This window comes from Hyperolius riggenbachi, chromosome 7 (genome assembly GCF_040937935.1).
Source record: "Hyperolius riggenbachi isolate aHypRig1 chromosome 7, aHypRig1.pri, whole genome shotgun sequence".
Classification (NCBI taxonomy): domain Eukaryota; kingdom Metazoa; phylum Chordata; class Amphibia; order Anura; family Hyperoliidae; genus Hyperolius; species Hyperolius riggenbachi.
Genome location: NC_090652.1, coordinates 282,682,350 through 282,701,470, shown reverse-complemented (window position 1 = coordinate 282,701,470; position 19,121 = coordinate 282,682,350). Strand labels below are relative to the sequence as shown.

At 45.0% G+C, this 19,121-nt stretch overlaps 1 protein-coding gene across 2 annotated transcripts in view; it reads left to right on the top strand.

Annotated features, from left to right (window-relative positions):
* The window catches only part of ARHGAP15 (Rho GTPase activating protein 15), an 862,741-nt gene that overhangs the window by 569,778 nt on the left and 273,842 nt on the right, over positions 1 to 19,121 (top strand). For both annotated transcript variants that reach the window (XM_068245872.1, XM_068245871.1), the window contains one exon: positions 17,308 to 17,406. In XM_068245872.1, the coding sequence (XP_068101973.1) occupies positions 17,308 to 17,406 (99 nt within the window). The remainder of the gene's footprint in view (positions 1 to 17,307; positions 17,407 to 19,121) is intronic.

Sequence of the window (19,121 nt, the reverse complement as noted above, 5' to 3'; positions counted from 1 at the left end):
CAAACTTTCGGCAAATTTGCAAGTCCCATTGCTATAGTCTCATCTTCACCCTTTGAGCACCCTTTGAACTCAGTTTAACTTTTTAGCTTTCTTCTGGAGTTTCTGCTTGTTAGATGTACGAGTCGCTCCACAGTTATGTGATGATTATTTTATTATTGTTGCTATCATTTATTTACAAACACAGCCTGGCTCTCTGGCTAATGTTAAGTGGATCCAGAATTCAGCATAAGATAAACAAATACTAGTTAAACTGGAAGCCGGCTGGAGAGTGAATCAGCTGTGAACTCCTGTAGAACTGATGGTAAAGCACATTTATTTGCTAATAGGATGGGGGGGGGGGGGACGGTTTTCCATGCTGATGTGTTAGGGCTATGTGATCTCAATGCACCAAAGCAAACCTGAAGCAAAAATAAACTTATGAGGTAATGAATTGTATGTATGGTACAGCTAAGAAATTGAACATTAGTGGCAAAGAAAAGGGTCTAATCATGTTTTTAGTACAGGAAAAAAAAAGTCAGTTGTTATATATGCAAGAGTTACTTTAAGCTATTTGAACCACTGGGTGGAATACAGTCCTGTTTTCTGACGCACTTGAACAGCCAAGAAATAGTAAGAGACAGCTTGAGATAAGGGTTTACTGCAGGAAAGTTAAGGAGAGTTATTTTTTTTTGTTTAATAGCTTAAAAGACAACGAAGGTTTTAAAACTGCAACTGTGACAGTATGATTCAATGTTATAAAAAAAAAACAACTATATAACTGAAAATAAAAGTTATATAACTCATTGGAGTGTGTAAGGGGCTACAATGGCCCAAAAAGCCCCCTTACTAAAGTACTATAGAAAACAAGAGTTTGCTTTCTTAAAACAGAGAGAATTTGCGATAATTCAGGTTGGAGTGAGCTTGAGATGTCTCCCAGTGCATCACTGCTGAATATATGCAAATCAGCCATTGTACCCTTAGAAGCTAAACACACCTCCAGATCCGCTGGAATGCAATGATGTGTCAGCTTGTTAATTGTACAGAGCCAAAATAATTCAACATCCATACAGACTGTTTCAGACTAATTGATCCTCATCAGTGCATGGCGTGGATTAATGTGGCTATATGGAGTAGGACTGGAGTAGGAACAGGGACAGGCAAACCTTTCATTCCATCTCTGCTAGTCAACCTATGAGTAAAGACACATATAAATTGTCTGTCCTGCTTTGCAGTTGAATAAATGTGGTGTTTTTGTACTGGAGTGGAGCCATTGATAAGTTGCGGATTTGTCTTGACTACTTGCACTGATTGCCTTTTCCAGTCAGTTCATGAACAGTGTCAATCACCTTGAGCTCTCTTCTATATCTATCGCTAATCACTTCTAATAAGTATATGCCCCACTCTACAAATAAAAAAGTTTGTTTCTTTATGTCCAAATGGTGACAGAACATTAGGAAATCCTCCCACATGCGGACAATAATAAAACCCCTTCCCTTATTATCCAAACCTGAAATAAAACCTGTTTCGCTGGAGCAGGGCTTCGTCAGGACACTAGAGGTGTTTAACATTCAAGTCAGGGCTGCATTTAACTTTTAAGCACAGGGAAAATATTTACAAAAGAATCTGTTGAGTCTAGAATGGATTTTATGTAAAAGATAAGTAATGTGTAAATATACTGTCCAAGCTAAAAATGATGGTGTTTCTGTGAGTTGGGTATTGACGATCTGTCTCACTGTTGATGCATGCAGACTTATATTCAAAGCCTCAGTCACTAGTTTTCACTCTTATAACCAGATCGGGAAAAAAGGCTACAGATGCCCCAAGATATTAAAATTGACTGTTCCAGCGAGCTTGGTGTGGGAGTCTGCATGGGTTTTAAATTGATAGCAGATGGGAGAGTGAGTGATGCTTGCTGGATATGGGCGCAGGACTCCGACCCCTTCTCCCGGCTCCTGTGAGACAGACATCATACATGGGAACTTTTTGTTAACTTAATAAATTGCATCTCCTAACAATCCGTGTGAGCGTGTTTTAATGACGGCCAATTTTTCTTAGGAAGTCCCAAAGAATTTGCTTTCCTGAGAAACTCAGAGGAATCAAGCTTATTACTCTCGTACGAGAAAATTGTCATTCCCAGATTAGTAACTTTAGTTTAGTGCTTATGTTAACCCCCTCCCGACCACCAATGCCAATCGGTGTCGGGAGGGTGGCAGCCCCAGGACCGCCTAACATCGAAAGCCATCAAGTCTTGGGGCAGAGTTTTACAGCAGATTGCGCATGCTGATGGACGCGCATCTCCGCTTGATTGACGGAGATCCGCTCCATCATTCATCTGTCTGCCAGCGCCGATCGCTGCTAGGAGACTGTTAGACGGCGAAACCACCGTCTATTTACACTGTACAGCGCTGCGATCTATGGCAGCGCTGTACTGGGGACAGTTGTGTCACTCGGCTGTCCCCTAGAGAGGCTCACAGAGCAATCGGCTCTCATAGGCTGATGCCTATGAGAGCCGATCACTGTCATTGACTGTCAGGGGGAGGGGTTAAATATTAAATAAAGAAAAAAATAGTAAAATTGTATTAAAAAATTTACAAACATCGCAGGAGTGATCAGAGCCCACCAACAGAAAGCTCTGTTGGTGGGCAGAAAAGGGGGGGGGCAAATCACTTGTGTGCTAAGTAGTATGGCTCTGCAGTGAGCTTTTAAAGCTGCAGAGCCCTAATTTGTAAAAAAAAAATTAGCCTGGTCACTAGGGGGGCGTAAGCCTATGGCCCTGAAGGGGTTAACGTTAATCTGTAATGATCATAGATCCTTCCCTGTCCTCTCTCTGTGTCCGTGTTCCAGTGCTGTCTCTGGTTCAAATTTGCCACTGCTGGGAGCCCTCAGAAGGCTGTTGAAACACTCGTAGCCAGAGTGCTTACGAGGGGCGGGCTGCTCTGCATTGCGAAGGCGCAAGAGCATGTTCACACACACGCAGTACGGAGCTGCCTTATAGCCTTGCAGGGACCAGACAGATTACAGGGGGCTGGAGGAATACCTAGGTAAGTATACATCCTGAGGTGTTCTTTATCTCAGGTTCTCTTTAAGATATACAAATGAATGAAGGTGGTCTGGAGATGTTTCAGAAAATCTCAACCATTAGCAGTACTGTCAGTTTGTAATACACTAGCTAGGTTCAGGTTTCGTGTGATTGGTATCAGCAGGGCTGTTTTTAGGTAAAGGCAAACCAGGCAGACACTTATGGTGACACTTGCAGGAGGGAGCACCATTGTGGTATTCTTATCACAGTGTTCTTTATGGATTTCTTACTGCTGGGTCCATTAAGAAAGAACTGGATGGCAGTGTTTACTCCTGAACAGCGCAGAGATCACTTCAAGGACCACTGTCACAAAAAAAGTAGGTAGTTAAAATCTGACAGAACTGACAGGTTTTGGGCCCAATCCATCACTTCAACAGCATTTCCTGAACAGCAGTTGCAAAATCTGACAAAATAGTGTGTAAGTGAGTAGGGAGGCTGGCTGGTATCTAACTATTTTGACAGTTAAACTGCTGTTCAGGAAATGCTGTTGAAAACAAAGAAAACCCTGAGAATCCCCCATGAGTAGATGGACTGTCCTAAAACCTGACGGTTCTGTATGATTTTAACTGCCTACTTTTTTTCACAAAAGTGGTCCTTTAAAGTGAACCCGAGGTGAGAGTGATATGGAGGCTGCCATATTTATTTTCTTTCAAACAATAGTAGTTGCCTGGCAGTCCTGCTGATCTATTTGACTGCAGTAGTGAACTGAATTACACCAGAAACAAGCAATCTTGTCAATTCTGACACTATTGTCAGAAACCCCCGACCTGCTGCATGCTTGTTCATAGTCTATGGTTGAAAGTATTAACCTCCTTGCCAGTTATCCCGAGCTCAGCTCGGGGTAACCTGTGTAGGAGGATTTCTCAGGCCCCGCTGGGCCGATTTTCAAAATTTCTTTTTTACTGGTTTCCGATTGCCGCCGATTCGCCGCTACCTGCCGCGCCGCCCCCCCCCCCTACAGACCCCTTGCGCAGCCTGGCCAATCAGTGGCAGGCAGCGCTGAGGGGTGGATCGGGATTCCCTCTGACGTCCATGACGTCCGGGGAAGCCCAGCAGGAAATCTCGTTCTGAACGGGTTTTCCTGCTTACTCTGATCGCCGAAGGCAATCATGTAGCGAGCCCTGGGCTCGCTACAGGATTTTAAAAAATTTTTTTAAAAAAAGTGCTGCGCTGTCCCCTTGCCGCCAGAATTGTAACGGCAAGGGGGTTAAAGGCAGAGGACCAGCAGGACAGCCAGGACAGCAACTGGTATTGCTTAAAAGGAAATAAATATGGCAAGCTCCATATTATTCTCACCTCGGGTTCCCTTTAAAGAACAAGCGACACCCATGCTAACCTAGAAATAAAAAACACATATATAAGTAGATAAATACTACTTCTACTTGCATAACAGATGTATTGTGCTATTCACGTAATGATTCCTGTGAATTTTATAAAGGAAAAGCAGAAAATCCTATTCTAGGCAGTAGCCATCTTGCCAAGCTAATGCTGACATCATATCCTCCCTGACTCTTGTTTTCCCCCTTCCCTTCTCTTGCTCATTGTGTATTCATTAGCTGCCCTCCTCCCAGAGTCTTTAGACACTCCCATTGAGGTGTATACTAGGAACTGCACTGTCTTATCCTCCAATCTCTGAGTCACCTCAGCCTTGCTTGTAAACACAAGTGACCAAAGGTGTTTCAGATAAGCAGCTAGGCCAGGAAATAAATGGAAGAGGAGGAATATATTATAGATAAAGAGAACTCCCAGCATACAGCTCTTTGGCACTGTTTGGCACTAGGATCAGTGCTCCTAAAGTATGTGATAACTACAAACCATAACAGCAGAAGAGGTTTTGCAAGTTTTGAATGTAGGATTAGCATCTTTATCACTTAATACACTCAGACCAGTTGCTGTTGAAATTTGATTTTTATGGTGACAATACCGCTTTAAGATGAAATTGGGTCCTAGGCAAGGTAGTAGCTGTGGCTCCCCCTATGGTCCTTTTGGTGCTTTGAAGAAGAAAGGGGTCAGAGTAGGTGGCAGGTGGGCCCTTTGACACCTCCTTGGCCCCAGACACCAGCCTTGGTTGCCTTGTGGATGATCCTGCTTACCCCTGATTAGCATAACACGGGAGGCCTGAATAACATACAATATAGCATTTCTCTGCCAATCTTTATTTGCAATTTGCTCATCTAATTTTGTTGCCGCTCTTCGGTTGTATTTTAATCCTGCAGTTTAACCTTCTTGCCGGTTATCCCGAGCTCAGCTCGGGGTAACCTGCGCAGAAGGATTTCTCCGGCCCCATTGGGCCGATTTTCAAATTTTTTTTTTACTGCACGCAGCTAGCACTTTGCTAGCTGCGTGCATATCCTAATCGCCGCCGCTCGCCGCCACCCGCCGCGCCGCACCGCCCCCCCCCCCCCCTCCAGACCCCTTGCGCAGCCTGGCCAATCAGTGCCAGGCAGCGCTTAGGGGTGGATCTGGATTCCCTCTGACGTCCCGTCATCCCGGGGCGACGGGGGAAGCCCTGCAGGAAATCCCGTCCTCCTTGACGTCAGAATTGGAACGGCAAGGGGGTTAAGGTTAACCTGAAGTGAAAAAATGTATGATATAATGAATTGTATGTGTAGTGGGGATAATGAATAGAACATTATTAGCAAAAAAACAAAAAAAAACCCTGTTTTTTGTCTGTTTAATTGCTTCAGCAAACAGGACTGTATTTAACCCAGTGGGTCGAAGAGCTCAGCGAAGCTCTTTAGCATAGATAACAACTGGAGTTGTTTAACTCTTCCTATAATGGAAAACATGTTTTCTACAACATGATCTATTTCTTAGCTGTACTACACATGCAATTCCTTATCTGCTTAGTTTATTTTCGCTTCAGGTTTGCTATAGCATCTAAACACAAACCGATAAGTCACTCCGAATACGCCTACCCCATTCAGCTATCTGTGAAAGTGACGCCATCGCTCCAGACACAACCTTCGAAAACATCACGTTCATTAACCCGCTTGCCTTAATAATAATTTGACATATTTATAGAAACCAACACAATTAACATTACTTCCACCTTGCCGCGGTTTGTCAAAATACGGCAAAGGCGACCAAACTGAAGGCGCTCATTTGAAATTGGTGAGATCTCACCTGATCCGCCAATACGCCCCGTATGCAGACAGGCAGGCGGATGCCGTGCTGGGGGGTGGGGGCGGCAACAAAACCCGCTCATGCTAAACTGCCGTGTATTATTTAAATAGAATCACACAGTTAGCAGGTGGGGACGCGGGAGGACATCGTACATCCTTCATGGCGGCTGACATGCCATTAAAAATAGCAACAAACAGGAATCGCCATCTTCTCACCTACACCCGCTTTATTGAAAAACATTAATTTAAGAAAAGACGACAAGAAAGAGCCGCTGAAGTGTCTGAGACTTATATTAGATTTAATTAGCATGTATTTCCACATCTTGACATGCAAGCGAGAGGTGTTTATGAATAATTACTATGTTAAGATACGGAATTAACCAGTTCACCGGCGGTGGGAGGCTGCAGCATGCAGGTAGAACTCTCCAGAGCTCGAGATGTATAATTAGCAATTTTGCAGTTATTATATATTTTTTCCTTCCCCTTTCTGGATTTAATCTGTGTGCGCAAAAGCAGAATTCTAACCATGGACAGACGTGCGTAAGAAATCAGCTTAAAGGACCACTATCCTTGAAAAATTTACATTTTAAAATACATGTAATAACACACAAATAAGAAGTACATTTCTTCCAGAGTAAAATGAGCCATAAATTACTTTAATCCTATGTTGCTGTCACTTACAGTAGGTAGTAGAAATCTGACAGAACCAACAGGTTCTGGGCTAGTCCATCTCTTTATGGGGGATTCTCAGCATGGCCTTTATTCTTCATTAAGACTCTACCTGAAAAGGAATTATACAACGATACAGGCCAGCAGGCCTGCTCACCATACACTTTTTTGGCAGTTGAATAGAGCATTTGCCATTTGCTAGGTGCTTTTGAAAATAATGAAACCATTGAGAACCCCCGATGAGGAGATGGGCTGCTCCAAAACCTTTCGGTAATGTTAGATTTTTACTACCAACTGTAAGTGACAGCAACATAGGAGAAAAGTCATTTATGGCTCTTTTTACTCTGGAAGAAATGTACTTCTTATTTGATTGTGTTTACATGCATTTTAAATTTTACAATTTGTGCGATGGTATCCTTTTAAAGCAACTCAGGTGAAATAAACAGAGACTAGGATGAAATAAACTAAATAATCAAAGGGTACCTACAGTGTAAACTGTTTAAAGCGGAATTGTCGGACACAAAATCAAATTCCATTTACCCCCTGCCCTGTATTTATTATGTAGTCTACATGCAGTCTGCATTGCAAACATTCTAATATAATCATACATTTGTCTGATGTAATCAATCTTATCTCAGCCTGGCTCCTTTATGGTACATTGCCGAGTGGAGTGAAGCTGAATCTCCCCTCCCACATTCCTGCTCCTTACTGATTGTCTGAGGGCAGTTCCGTGTGACACGAGGCTGAGAAGGGGAATATATGTCACCCTCTGCAGAAGCTGCTGAAATACAATCTATGCTGTGCTCACATGTGTTTACAAAGTGTAACGATTGTGGAATTATTTCCGTGGTCAGTGCATAGGATACGCGCTGACACTGCGGAAATCCTCCACAAGCGTCTAATTTGTCAGAACCCAGCTTGGGTGCGATGCACCTGTAGAGGGTAATTCCCACCAGCAGATGGAGCTGTGGAGTGCAGATGAACACGGCCTCTGCACGCCCACAGATGCCAGGTGGGAATTGAACGAGTTGAAGCAATGCAGGGCAAGATAGCCCTTAAAGAGAAAGAGCACAGAGACAGAATGTATGTGTGTCCACCAATCTAGTCGCCACCCAGCGACAGTGAACACACAACAACGGAAACGAAGTGGGAACGCAATCGCAAGACTGGTGATTGCCAACAGTGACACAAGACCGAGCAGGACAGAGCACGAGAGTAGCAAGAAAGGCACAGCAAGCAACAACAATCAGAACATCAAAGAAAATAACAAACGCTAGCTAAACGTGAACACCGCACTCATTCGCAACAGCGAACGCGTTTAAGACACGATCACCGCGCGTTAGGCGCCCAGTGATAAGCGTGCCACCCTAACTAACCAATGAAACACAAACATGAAATAGAGAACGCGAATGCTTGCTAAACGGTTACCTCACCGAGCCTACAGCAAGCGTTCATACCAGACAAGACAATCGAGACAGAGAGACAGAACAAGGCAATACAGATAATACAACCTGACTGCACTAGAAGGGATGCCTAGTGCAGTCCCAAGGAATTACTCTAAGATAATCTTAGCAAACGATAGCAAGGCTGATACTCCGGGAGAGTTTTGCAGGAACAAACCATCATGACCAGCAAGGAATTCTGGGAACAAAAGGTATTTCTACTGCAAGCCATCAAAGGAGGCAGCTAGGCAATTTGCATGACAAGTGTATGAAAATACCTCAGCAGAGCAACTCTGAAACTTGCAAAGCGAAGACAGGTCTCTTTTCCAGAGACCTGCAACACTCAGACCTAAAGAATGGACAAACAGCTGTCTGCCCATGCAGACAGCTGAGCAGATCATTACACAAAGCAAGCTAGATGTGACAGTGCATTTTTCTAGGAGAATAAAAGAGTAAGGAAGGAAATTACATCAAGATTGGCTTCAGTCAGAGGCAGTAAAGATGGAAAATGCCTGTAACATTTTTCTCTTTATTTACCATATAACATTCACTGAACTCATAATGTGGACAGTACAATACATATGTTGTGCAAGTAGAACAAGTATGTATCTATTATATTTGTGTTTTTTTCCCCCTGGATTAGTCAGTCTCTGCTGCTTTAATGTCAGCGGTTCCAGAGATATGAGTGGATCTAATAAAGCAAAGAGGAACTGAGAGATGAGCTGCTGGGCATCCCTGTTGGAGTCACATTAATTGACCAATGGGGGAGCTTTAAAAGGTCAGAGGACAGGGGCTTCCTCCTGACACTTCAGGACTGCCTGCTAAACTCACTGCAAGAACTAATTTGAATATTATTCTCCTGACCATAACTCTTAAACAAAAAATTGTTTGCTCATACACTTTTCAATGAAAGTGACCTTTGATTATGTACTTTGCTGCCATATGCTCAGTTTATATTGTTCAGGTTTATTTTAGGGTTGATTTAAATCTCTGATTTAGGCATGTCTAAAAATATGCGTACATGGATTATCGCCACCCGGTCACTTTGGCACAGGGTGAGCCTCTCAAATTCTGCCGCTCAACATTAATTACTATTCCTCCTCCGAATCATTGCATTGGAGGAACAATTAATTTGGGGTCCAGCGATTAGTGGCACCCGAATTACACTGCTGTGCGGCCATAGACATAATAACATTATGTCTATGGTGGCGCCCAGGTTAGACGCAGCGTGGGGAAGAACGTGGGCTAAAATTACCTGCTTCGTTGAAATATACTCTCTGATGCTCAGTATGCAGAGCTTTATTGGATCCAGAGCCTCTCCTCTCCATAGGTGAGTATCTGCCTTTTTTTATTTCGCTATTGCTTCACATTTACTTTAACTACTTCAAGAGCGCTCCATGCCAATTGGCGTGGACGCGGCGGCAGCCCCAGGACCACCTAACGCGGATTGCCATAAGGTCCTTGGGGCAGAGATTGCAGGGGATCGCGATCCCCACTCTGGTGGTGGAGCTCCACTCCGCCTTCAGTCTCCCAGCGGTGATCACCGCTAGGAGACTGTTAGACGGTGAAAACACCATCTAATTACCCTGTACATCGCTGCGATCTAAGGCAGCGCTGCACTGGGGACAGCCATGTGACACGGCTGTCCCCTCTGTAGCCGCGGAAGTGATCCGGCGTCATAGGCTGAAGCCTATGACAGCCGATCACACTGACTGGCTGGCGGGGGGAGGGAGGGGGGTATAAAAAAAAATAAATAATAGTAACATTTATCAAAAAAAGAATAACATAAATATTTGTAAAAAACAAAAAAAACAAAACAACATCCAGAGAGCTCTGTTGATGGGGAGAAAAGGAGGGGAATCACTTGTTTGCTGAGTTGGACGGCCCTGCAGCGAGGACTTAAAGCTGCAGTGGCCTATTTGTTATAAAATGGCCTGGTCTTTAGGGGGTTTAACACTGCGGTCCTCAAGTGGTTAAACAGCCCAGCTGAAAGATTTAACATCAGACTCTGTCTGGCTGTTCAAAGCAGCGCACAGACAGTATATCCTAGATGAATTAACAGGTACTATTGTGATTCATCTGACATTTACACAGGGCAGGGGACCACAGGGGGCACTAGACTGTGAGGAAGGTGCTGTGACCTATGCCACAGCATCACACATAAAACATGATGAGAAAGCATTAAAACAAATGCTCAGTTCAGGAGTACTTTAATTAGCTGTTGTTGTAGTCACTTCCTGCTCCATTGACTGTCATTGCTATAGGCTGTTATCTTTACAGACAGATTCAGTCTGTTCCCTGCCCCTTGCAGTCTCAACAGAAAGATAATGTAAAACAAGCAGCAACTGCCCCACCCACAGACTCTGAAAGAAACTGTCTACACACAGCTGATTCTGGTCATGGTATCAGAATTTCAAGACAGGATTATTTTTGATACAGGAATATTCTGTTAGATAGTATTTATAGGTCTGTGCCTGAAGAAAGGTTTTAACTTATTTCTGTGATATAACCTGAATTATCGCACATACTTTCTGTTTTAAAGGGAACCTAAACTGAGAAGGATATGACTTTTTCCTTTTAAAATAATACCAGTTGCCTGACTCTCCTGCTGATCCTATGTCTCTAATACTTTCAGCCACATCCCCTGAACAAGCATGCAGATCAGGTGCTCTGACTGAAGTCAGACTGGATTAGCTGCATGCTTGTTTCAGGTATGTGATTCAGCCACTACTACAGCCAAATAGATCAGCAGGACTGCCAGGCAACTGGTATTGTTTAAAAGGAAACATCCATATCCCTCTCAGTTTAGGTTCCCTTCAAGAAAGCAAACTTTTGTTTTTCATAGCATTTTAGTAAAAGGGTTTTTTGGACCATTGTAGTCCCTTACACACCCCAATGAGTTCTGGGTCACCATGAGCTTGCTTAGTCTGTGCCTCTCGTATTTACAAGCCCTACTCCATAGAGCTACATTAATCCATGCCATGCACTGATGAGGATCAAACAATCCGAAACAGTCTGTATGCATGTTGGATTATTATGGCTCTGTACAATTAACAAGCTGACACATCATTGCTAGTGTTGGGCGAACATCTAGATGTTCGGGTTCGGGCCGAACAGGCCGAACATGGCCGCGATGTTCGGGTGTTCGACCCGAACTCCGAACATAATGGAAGTCAATTGGGACCCGAACTTTTGTGCTTTGTAAAGCCTCCTTACATGCTACATACCCCAAATTTACAGGGTATGTGCACCTTGGGAGTGGGTACAAGAGGAAAAAAAAATTAGCAAAAAGAGCTTATAGTTTTTGAGAAAATCGATTTTAAAGTTTCAAAGGGAAAACTGTCTTTTAAATGCGGGAAATGTCTGTTTTCTTTGCACAGGTAACATGCTTTTTGTCGGCATGCAGTCATAAATGTAATACATATAAGAGGTTCCAGGAAAAGGGACCGGTAACGCTAACCCAGCAGCAGCACACGTGATGGAACAAGAGGAGGGTGGCGCAGGAGGAGAAGGCCACGCTTTGAGACACAACAACCCAGGCCTTGCACGAGGACAAGAAGCGTGCGGATAGCAATTTGCATTTTGTCGCCATGCAGTCATAAATGTAATACAGATGAGAGGTTCAATAAACAGGGACCGGAAACGCTAACCCATCACAGATGTTCATTGTTCATGTTACTTTGTTGGGGTCCGGGAGTGTTGCGTAGTCGTTTCCAATCCAGGATTGATTCATTTTAATTTGAGTCAGACGGTCTGCATTTTCTGTGGAGAGGCGGATACGCCGCCGATCTGTGACGATGCCTCCGGCAGCACTGAAACAGCGTTCCGACATAACGCTGGCTGCCGGGCAAGCCAGCACCTCTATTGCGTACATTGCCAGTTTGTGCCAGGTGTCTAGCTTCGATACCCAATAGTTGAAGGGTGCAGATGGATTGTTCAACACAGCTACGCCATCTGACATGTAGTCCTTGACCATCTTCTCCAGGCGATCGGTGTTGGAGGTGGATCTGCACGCTTGCTGTTCTGTGTGCTGCTGCATGGGTGTCAGAAAATTTTCCCACTCCAAGGACACTGCCGATACCATTCCCTTTTGGGCACTAGCTGCGGCTTGTGTTGTTTGCTGCCCTCCTGGTCGTCCTGGGTTTGCGGAAGTCAGTCTGTCGGCGTACAACTGGCTAGAGGAGGGGGAGGATGTCAATCTCCTCTCTAAAGTCTCCACAAGGGCCTGCTGGTATTCTTCCATTTTGACCTGTCTGGCTCTTTCTTCAAGCAGTTTTGGAACATTGTGTTTGTACCGTGGATCCAGAAGGGTATAAACCCAGTAATTGGTGTTGTCCAGAATGCGCACAATGCGTGGGTCGCGTTCAATGCAGTCCTAGGCCGAAGAGGTCATAGCCTGGGGTCACAAAACCTGTTTATTGGGCAATTTCAATGGTGGCGAGTCTGACGTACATAAATCGCAGCAATGGCCGTTAGCAACGTCTGAATCTCACGAAATGTCTCATGCAGGTAGAAGACATATTGTTAGACTTGGGCTCCAAAGATGGGGTCCCTACATCTCTGCAAACCAGAGTTACAGGGCTCCAAATTTGGTAAAATCCCCCATAGGCTTTCATTGGGCCTCCTATTTACAGTTCCAAAATCTCACATCTTTTCAAAGGGCAAATACTCAGCAGTACCAAATTTTCTAGCATTGTAGGGACCCTTAGGGGGAACATGACTGGTGAGTTTCGGGCCCCTAGGCCAAAGAGGTCATAGCCTAGGGTCACAAAAACCTGTTTATTGGGGCTATTTCAATGGTAGTGATGGTGACATACATAAATCGCAGCAATGGCCGTTAGCAAAGTCTGAATCTCACGAAATGTCTCATGCAGGTAGAAGACATATTGTTAGACTTGGATTCCAAAGATGGGGTCCCTACATCTCTGCAAACCAGAGTTACAGGGGTCCAAAATTGGTAAAATCCCCCATAGGATTTCATTGGCTCCCTATTTCACTTTCCAAAATCTCACATCTTTTCAAAGGGCAATGGCTCAGAAGTACCAAATTTTCTAGCATTGTAGGGACCCTTAGGGGGAACATGACTGGTGAGTTTCGGGCCCCTAGGCCGAAGAGGTCATAGCCTAGGGTCACAAAAACCTGTTTATTGGGGCTATTTCAATGGTAGTGATGGTGACGTACATAAATCGCAGCAATGGCCGTTAGCAAAGTCTGAATCTCACGAAATGTCTCATGCAGGTAGAAGACATATTGTTAGACTTGGATTCCAAAGATGGGGTCCCTACATCTCTGCAAACCAGAGTTACAGGGGTCCAAAATTGGTAAAATCCCCCATAGGCTTTCATTGGGCCTCCTATTTACCGTTCCAAAATCTCACACCATTTCAAAGGGCAATGGCTCAGCAGTGGCAAAACTCACCAGTCATGATCCCCCTAAGGGTCCCTACAATGCTAGAAAATTTGGTACTGCTGAGCCATTGCCCTTTGAAAAGATGTGAGATTTTGGAAAGTGAAATAGGGAGCCAATGAAATCCTATGGGGGATTTTACCAATTTTGGACCCCTGTAACTCTGGTTTGCAGAGATGTAGGGACCCCATCTTTGGAATCCAAGTCTAACAATATGTCTTCTACCTGCATGAGACATTTCGTGAGATTCAGACTTTGCTAACGGCCATTGCTGCGATTTATGTACGTCACCATCACTACCATTGAAATAGCCCCAATAAACAGGTTTTTGTGACCCTAGGCTATGACCTCTTCGGCCTAGGGGCCCGAAACTCACCAGTCATGTTCCCCCTAAGGGTCCCTACAATGCTAGAAAATTTGGTACTGCTGAGCCATTGCCCTTTGAAAAGATGTGAGATTTTGGAAAGTGAAATAGGGAGCCAATGAAATCCTATGGGGGATTTTACCAATTTTGGACCCCTGTAACTCTGGTTTGCAGAGATGTAGGGACCCCATCTTTGGAATCCAAGTCTAACAATATGTCTTCTACCTGCATGAGACATTTCGTGAGATTCAGACTTTGCTAACGGCCATTGCTGCGATTTATGTACGTCACCATCACTACCATTGAAATAGCCCCAATAAACAGGTTTTTGTGACCCTAGGCTATGACCTCTTCGGTCTAGGGGCCCGAAACTCACCAGTCATGTTCCCCCTAAGGGTCCCTACAATGCTAGAAAATTTGGTACTGCTGAGCCATTGCCCTTTGAAAAGATGTGAGATTTTGGAAAGTGAAATAGGGAGCCAATGAAATCCTATGGGGGATTTTACCAATTTTGGACCCCTGTAACTCTGGTTTGCAGAGATGTAGGGACCCCATCTTTGGAATCCAAGTCTAACAATATGTCTTCTACCTGCATGAGACATTTCGTGAGATTCAGACTTTGCTAACGGCCATTGCTGCGATTTATGTACGTCACCATCACTACCATTGAAATAGCCCCAATAAACAGGTTTTTGTGACCCTAGGCTATGACCTCTTTGGCCTAGGGGCCCGAAACTCACCAGTCATGTTCCCCCTAAGGGTCCCTACAATGCTAGAAAATTTGGTACTGCTGAGCCATTGCCCTTTGAAAAGATGTGAGATTTTGGAAAGTGAAATAGGGAGCCAATGAAATCCTATGGGGGATTTTACCAATTTTGGACCCCTGTAACTCTGGTTTGCAGAGATGTAGGGACCCCATCTTTGGAATCCAAGTCTAACAATATGTCTTCTACCTGCATGAGACATTTCGTGAGATTCAGACTTTGCTAACGGCCATTGCTGCGATTTATGTACGTCACCATCACTACCATTGAAATAGCCCCAATAAACAGGTTTTTGTGACCCTAGGCTATGACCTCTTTGGCCTAGGGGCCCGAAACTCACCAGTCATGTTCCCCCTAAGGGTCCCTACAATGCTAGAAAATTTGCCACTGCTGAGTAATTGCCCTTTGAAAAGATGTGAGATTTTGGAACTGTAAATAGGAGGCCCAATGAAAGCCTATGGGGGATTTTACCAAATTTGGAGCCCTGTAACTCTGGTTTGCAGAGATGTAGGGAACCCATCTTTGGAGCCCAAGTCTAACAATATGTCTTCTACCTGCATGAGACATTTCGTGAGATTCAGACGTTGCTAACGGCCATTGCTGCGATTTATGTACGTCAGACTCGCCACCATTGAAATTGCCCAATAAACAGGTTTTGTGACCCTAGGCTATGACCTATATAAATACTAAATAATAATAATGACCTCTTCGGCCTAGGACTGCATTGAACGCGACCCACGCATTGTGCGCATTCTGGACAACACCAATTACTGGGTTTATACCCTTCTGGATCCACGGTACAAACACAATGTTCCAAAACTGCTTGAAGAAAGAGCCAGACAGGTCAAAATGGAAGAATACCAGCAGGCCCTTGTGGAGACTTTAGAGAGGAGATTGACATCCTCCCCCTCCTCTAGCCAGTTGTACGCCGACAGACTGACTTCCGCAAACCCAGGACGACCAGGAGGGCAGCAAACAACACAAGCCGCAGCTAGTGCCCAAAAGGGAATGGTATCGGCAGTGTCCTTGGAGTGGGAAAATTTTCTGACACCCATGCAGCAGCACACAGAACAGCAAGCGTGCAGATCCACCTCCAACACCGATCGCCTGGAGAAGATGGTCAAGGACTACATGTCAGATGGCGTAGCTGTGTTGAACAATCCATCTGCACCCTTCAACTATTGGGTATCGAAGCTAGACACCTGGCACAAACTGGCAATGTACGCAATAGAGGTGCTGGCTTGCCCGGCAGCCAGCGTTATGTCGGAACGCTGTTTCAGTGCTGCCGGAGGCATCGTCACAGATCGGCGGCGTATCCGCCTCTCTACAGAAAATGCAGACCGTCTGACTCAAATTAAAATGAATCAATCCTGGATTGGAAACGACTACGCAACACTCCCGGACCCCAACCAAGTAACATGAACAATGAACATCTGTGATGGGTTAGCGTTTCCGGTCCCTGTTTATTGAACCTCTCATCTGTATTACATTTATGACTGCATGGCGACAAAATGCAAATTGCTATCCGCACGCTTCTTGTCCTCATGCAAGGCCTGGGTTGTTGTGTCTCAAAGCGTGGCCTTCTCCTCCTGCGCCACCCTCCTCTTGTTCCATCACGTGTGCTGCTGCTGGGTTAGCGTTACCGGTCCCTTTTCCTGGAACCTCTTATATGTATTACATTTATGACTGCATGCCGACAAAAAGCATGTTACCTGTGCAAAGAAAACAGACATTTCCCGCATTTAAAAGACAGTTTTCCCTTTGAAACTTTAAAATAGATTTTCTCAAAAACTATAAGCTCTTTTTGCTAATTTTTTTTCCCTCTTGTACCCACTCCCAAGGTGCACATACCCTGTAAATTTGGGGTATGTAGCATGTAAGGAGGCTTTACAAAGCACGAAAGTTCGGGTCCCCATTGACTTCCATTATGTTCGGAGTTCGGCCATGTTCGGCCCGAACCCGAACATCTAGATGTTCGCCCAACACTACACGTGACCCGTTCGGCCAATCACAGCGCTAGCCGAACGTTCGGGTAACGTTCGGCCATGCGCTCTTAGTTCGGCCATATGGCCGAACAGTTTGGCCGAACACCATCAGGTGTTCGGCCGAACCCGAACATCACCCGAACAGGGTGATGTTCTGCAGAACCCGAACAGTGGCGAACACTGTTCGCCCAACACTAATCATTGCATTCCAGCGCATCTGGAGGTGTGTTTAGCTTCTAAGGGTAACAATGGTTAATTTGCATATATTCAGCAGTGATGCACTGGGAGACATCTCAGAGCTCACTCCAACCTGAATTATCACAAATACTTTCTGTTTTAAGAAAGCAAACTTTTCTTTTCCATGCATTTTAGTAAGAAAGCTTTTTGAAGCATTGTAGCCCGTCACACACTCCTATGAGTTCTGCTTCACCATGAGCTTGCTGGGTAGTCTATATTTCATAACACTAAACTGTCATTTTCTGTTCTTTGCTCAGATCAAGTGTTCGGATGTCATTTGGCAACCCTGTGCAAGCGTGAGAACACCACCATACCGCACTTTGTAAGCACTTGTATAGAAGCCGTGGAGAAGAGAGGTAGGCAGAGTTGTACATGTTCTAATTGGGTATATGTGTGCATATAATTGGGAATATTTATACATGACCTGCTTCAAGTTCCTTTAAATTGCTTGCAATAATCGTCATGTAAAATGAAATAACAACAACAATCTGCATAGTTTTACAGCATGGCCAATGGCTAACTGGGCCTAGGGCCCCCTAGCTATCTAACAAGCCCCCCTAAGGCCTCCCACATAAATGAATTCTGCTCCCTGAGGTCCTCGGCAGAGTATTCGAGCACCAGCAGTCTATGTGCTTTCATCATCATCCACGCTGGCTGCAAGTTCTGTGACCCCACATCATTTTTACCCAGCACCCCTTTGTGGTTAGACCCGGTCCTGTACTGACAAGTAGTTGATGATCTTAGGCACATTTTTCCATCACAGCCACAAACTCCCTGCTTCCATCCATTGGCCCCCGGTCACATGACTCACATCGGTCATGTGATTGAGAGGTGGCGAAAGGCAGCAGAGTGTGGGGTTGTGATGCATGGAAGAGGACCACAGAGCTGAAGAAGGCAGGTAAATATTATAACTTTTCCTGCGCTACTCTGCTTGCAGATGGGGAAAGGGAAGAGGAGCGCCCCAACCCCGTGGTCACATGAATTGTGGGCGTATTGTTACGCCTCGGCAAACTGGCACAGTTGGGTTGTAGACCATAAGCAGGGGGTTCTTACATGAAGCAACATGAATCATGTGCTTCAGGGAGGCAACAATTAGAGAGCGGAAAGAGGCAGCTCCTCTCCCCAAATGCCCCCTCCCCATCTCCCGCTCCCAGGATGCACAGTGTCATGTCACTCACCTGCTCTCAGCGTTCCAGCGATGGGATCTCCATCTGACCATCCAGCGTCCTGTATCCATGGCTACAGCAGTGTCTCATGTGACCTGTTACTTGCTGTCGGGTCACATGAGGCACCACTGTAGTCAGAGAGGAAGCTGGACTTCAGGTGTGGCTGGTGATCCCATCATTAATCTTCTGAGAGCGGGTGAGTGATGCGGTGCCGGTGCAGCACATACCCGGCATCCTGGGGATCAGAGGCTGCGCGCCAGCAGGAAGGATGTCTCTCCTCGCCGGTCCAGCTTTGCACACTCACATCGGAAAGGGGGGTATCCTCCCACTGTATTGCTTCAGGCGGGAAAAAGACCGACCATGACCATAAGACTAAAGTGACAGCAGTCCTCAGCCCAAGTGAGCATGCTCTCTCACAAAAGTTGCCCCCAGGCAAAAGACAGCCTCACCATACAGCATAAATTCAATGATCTGCACTTCCTGTCCTGTGGCTGCTTCCATCGTCTTTAGTCACGTTGAAGTTAGGGGCACCACGCTAGCTGGCCCCTTCAGGGGGCACCACGCTAGCTGGCCCTTTCTAGCAAATGTAGTAAACAAACTCTTTAATACAAACAAAAGTTTGTGGAAATATATTTTCTGAAAAGCACAGAAACTGCTGACGGCACATTATTAATAACTTGACCATAATTATTGTTACTAAACATGAATACACATTGCCGTAAAAGAGAAATTAGAGGAGGAGAGCCATTTATTTATTGCAAGGCAAACATTTTTTAAGCAAAGCATGAAGCTGTTTATGATAAATGAAGCAGAGAAATGAGACGACGGCCTGCCTAGAAAATTGCTGTTTTGGTTTTGCTCTGATTTGCGGTAATTTTATATATTTTTGATTTGTTTAGCTCTTG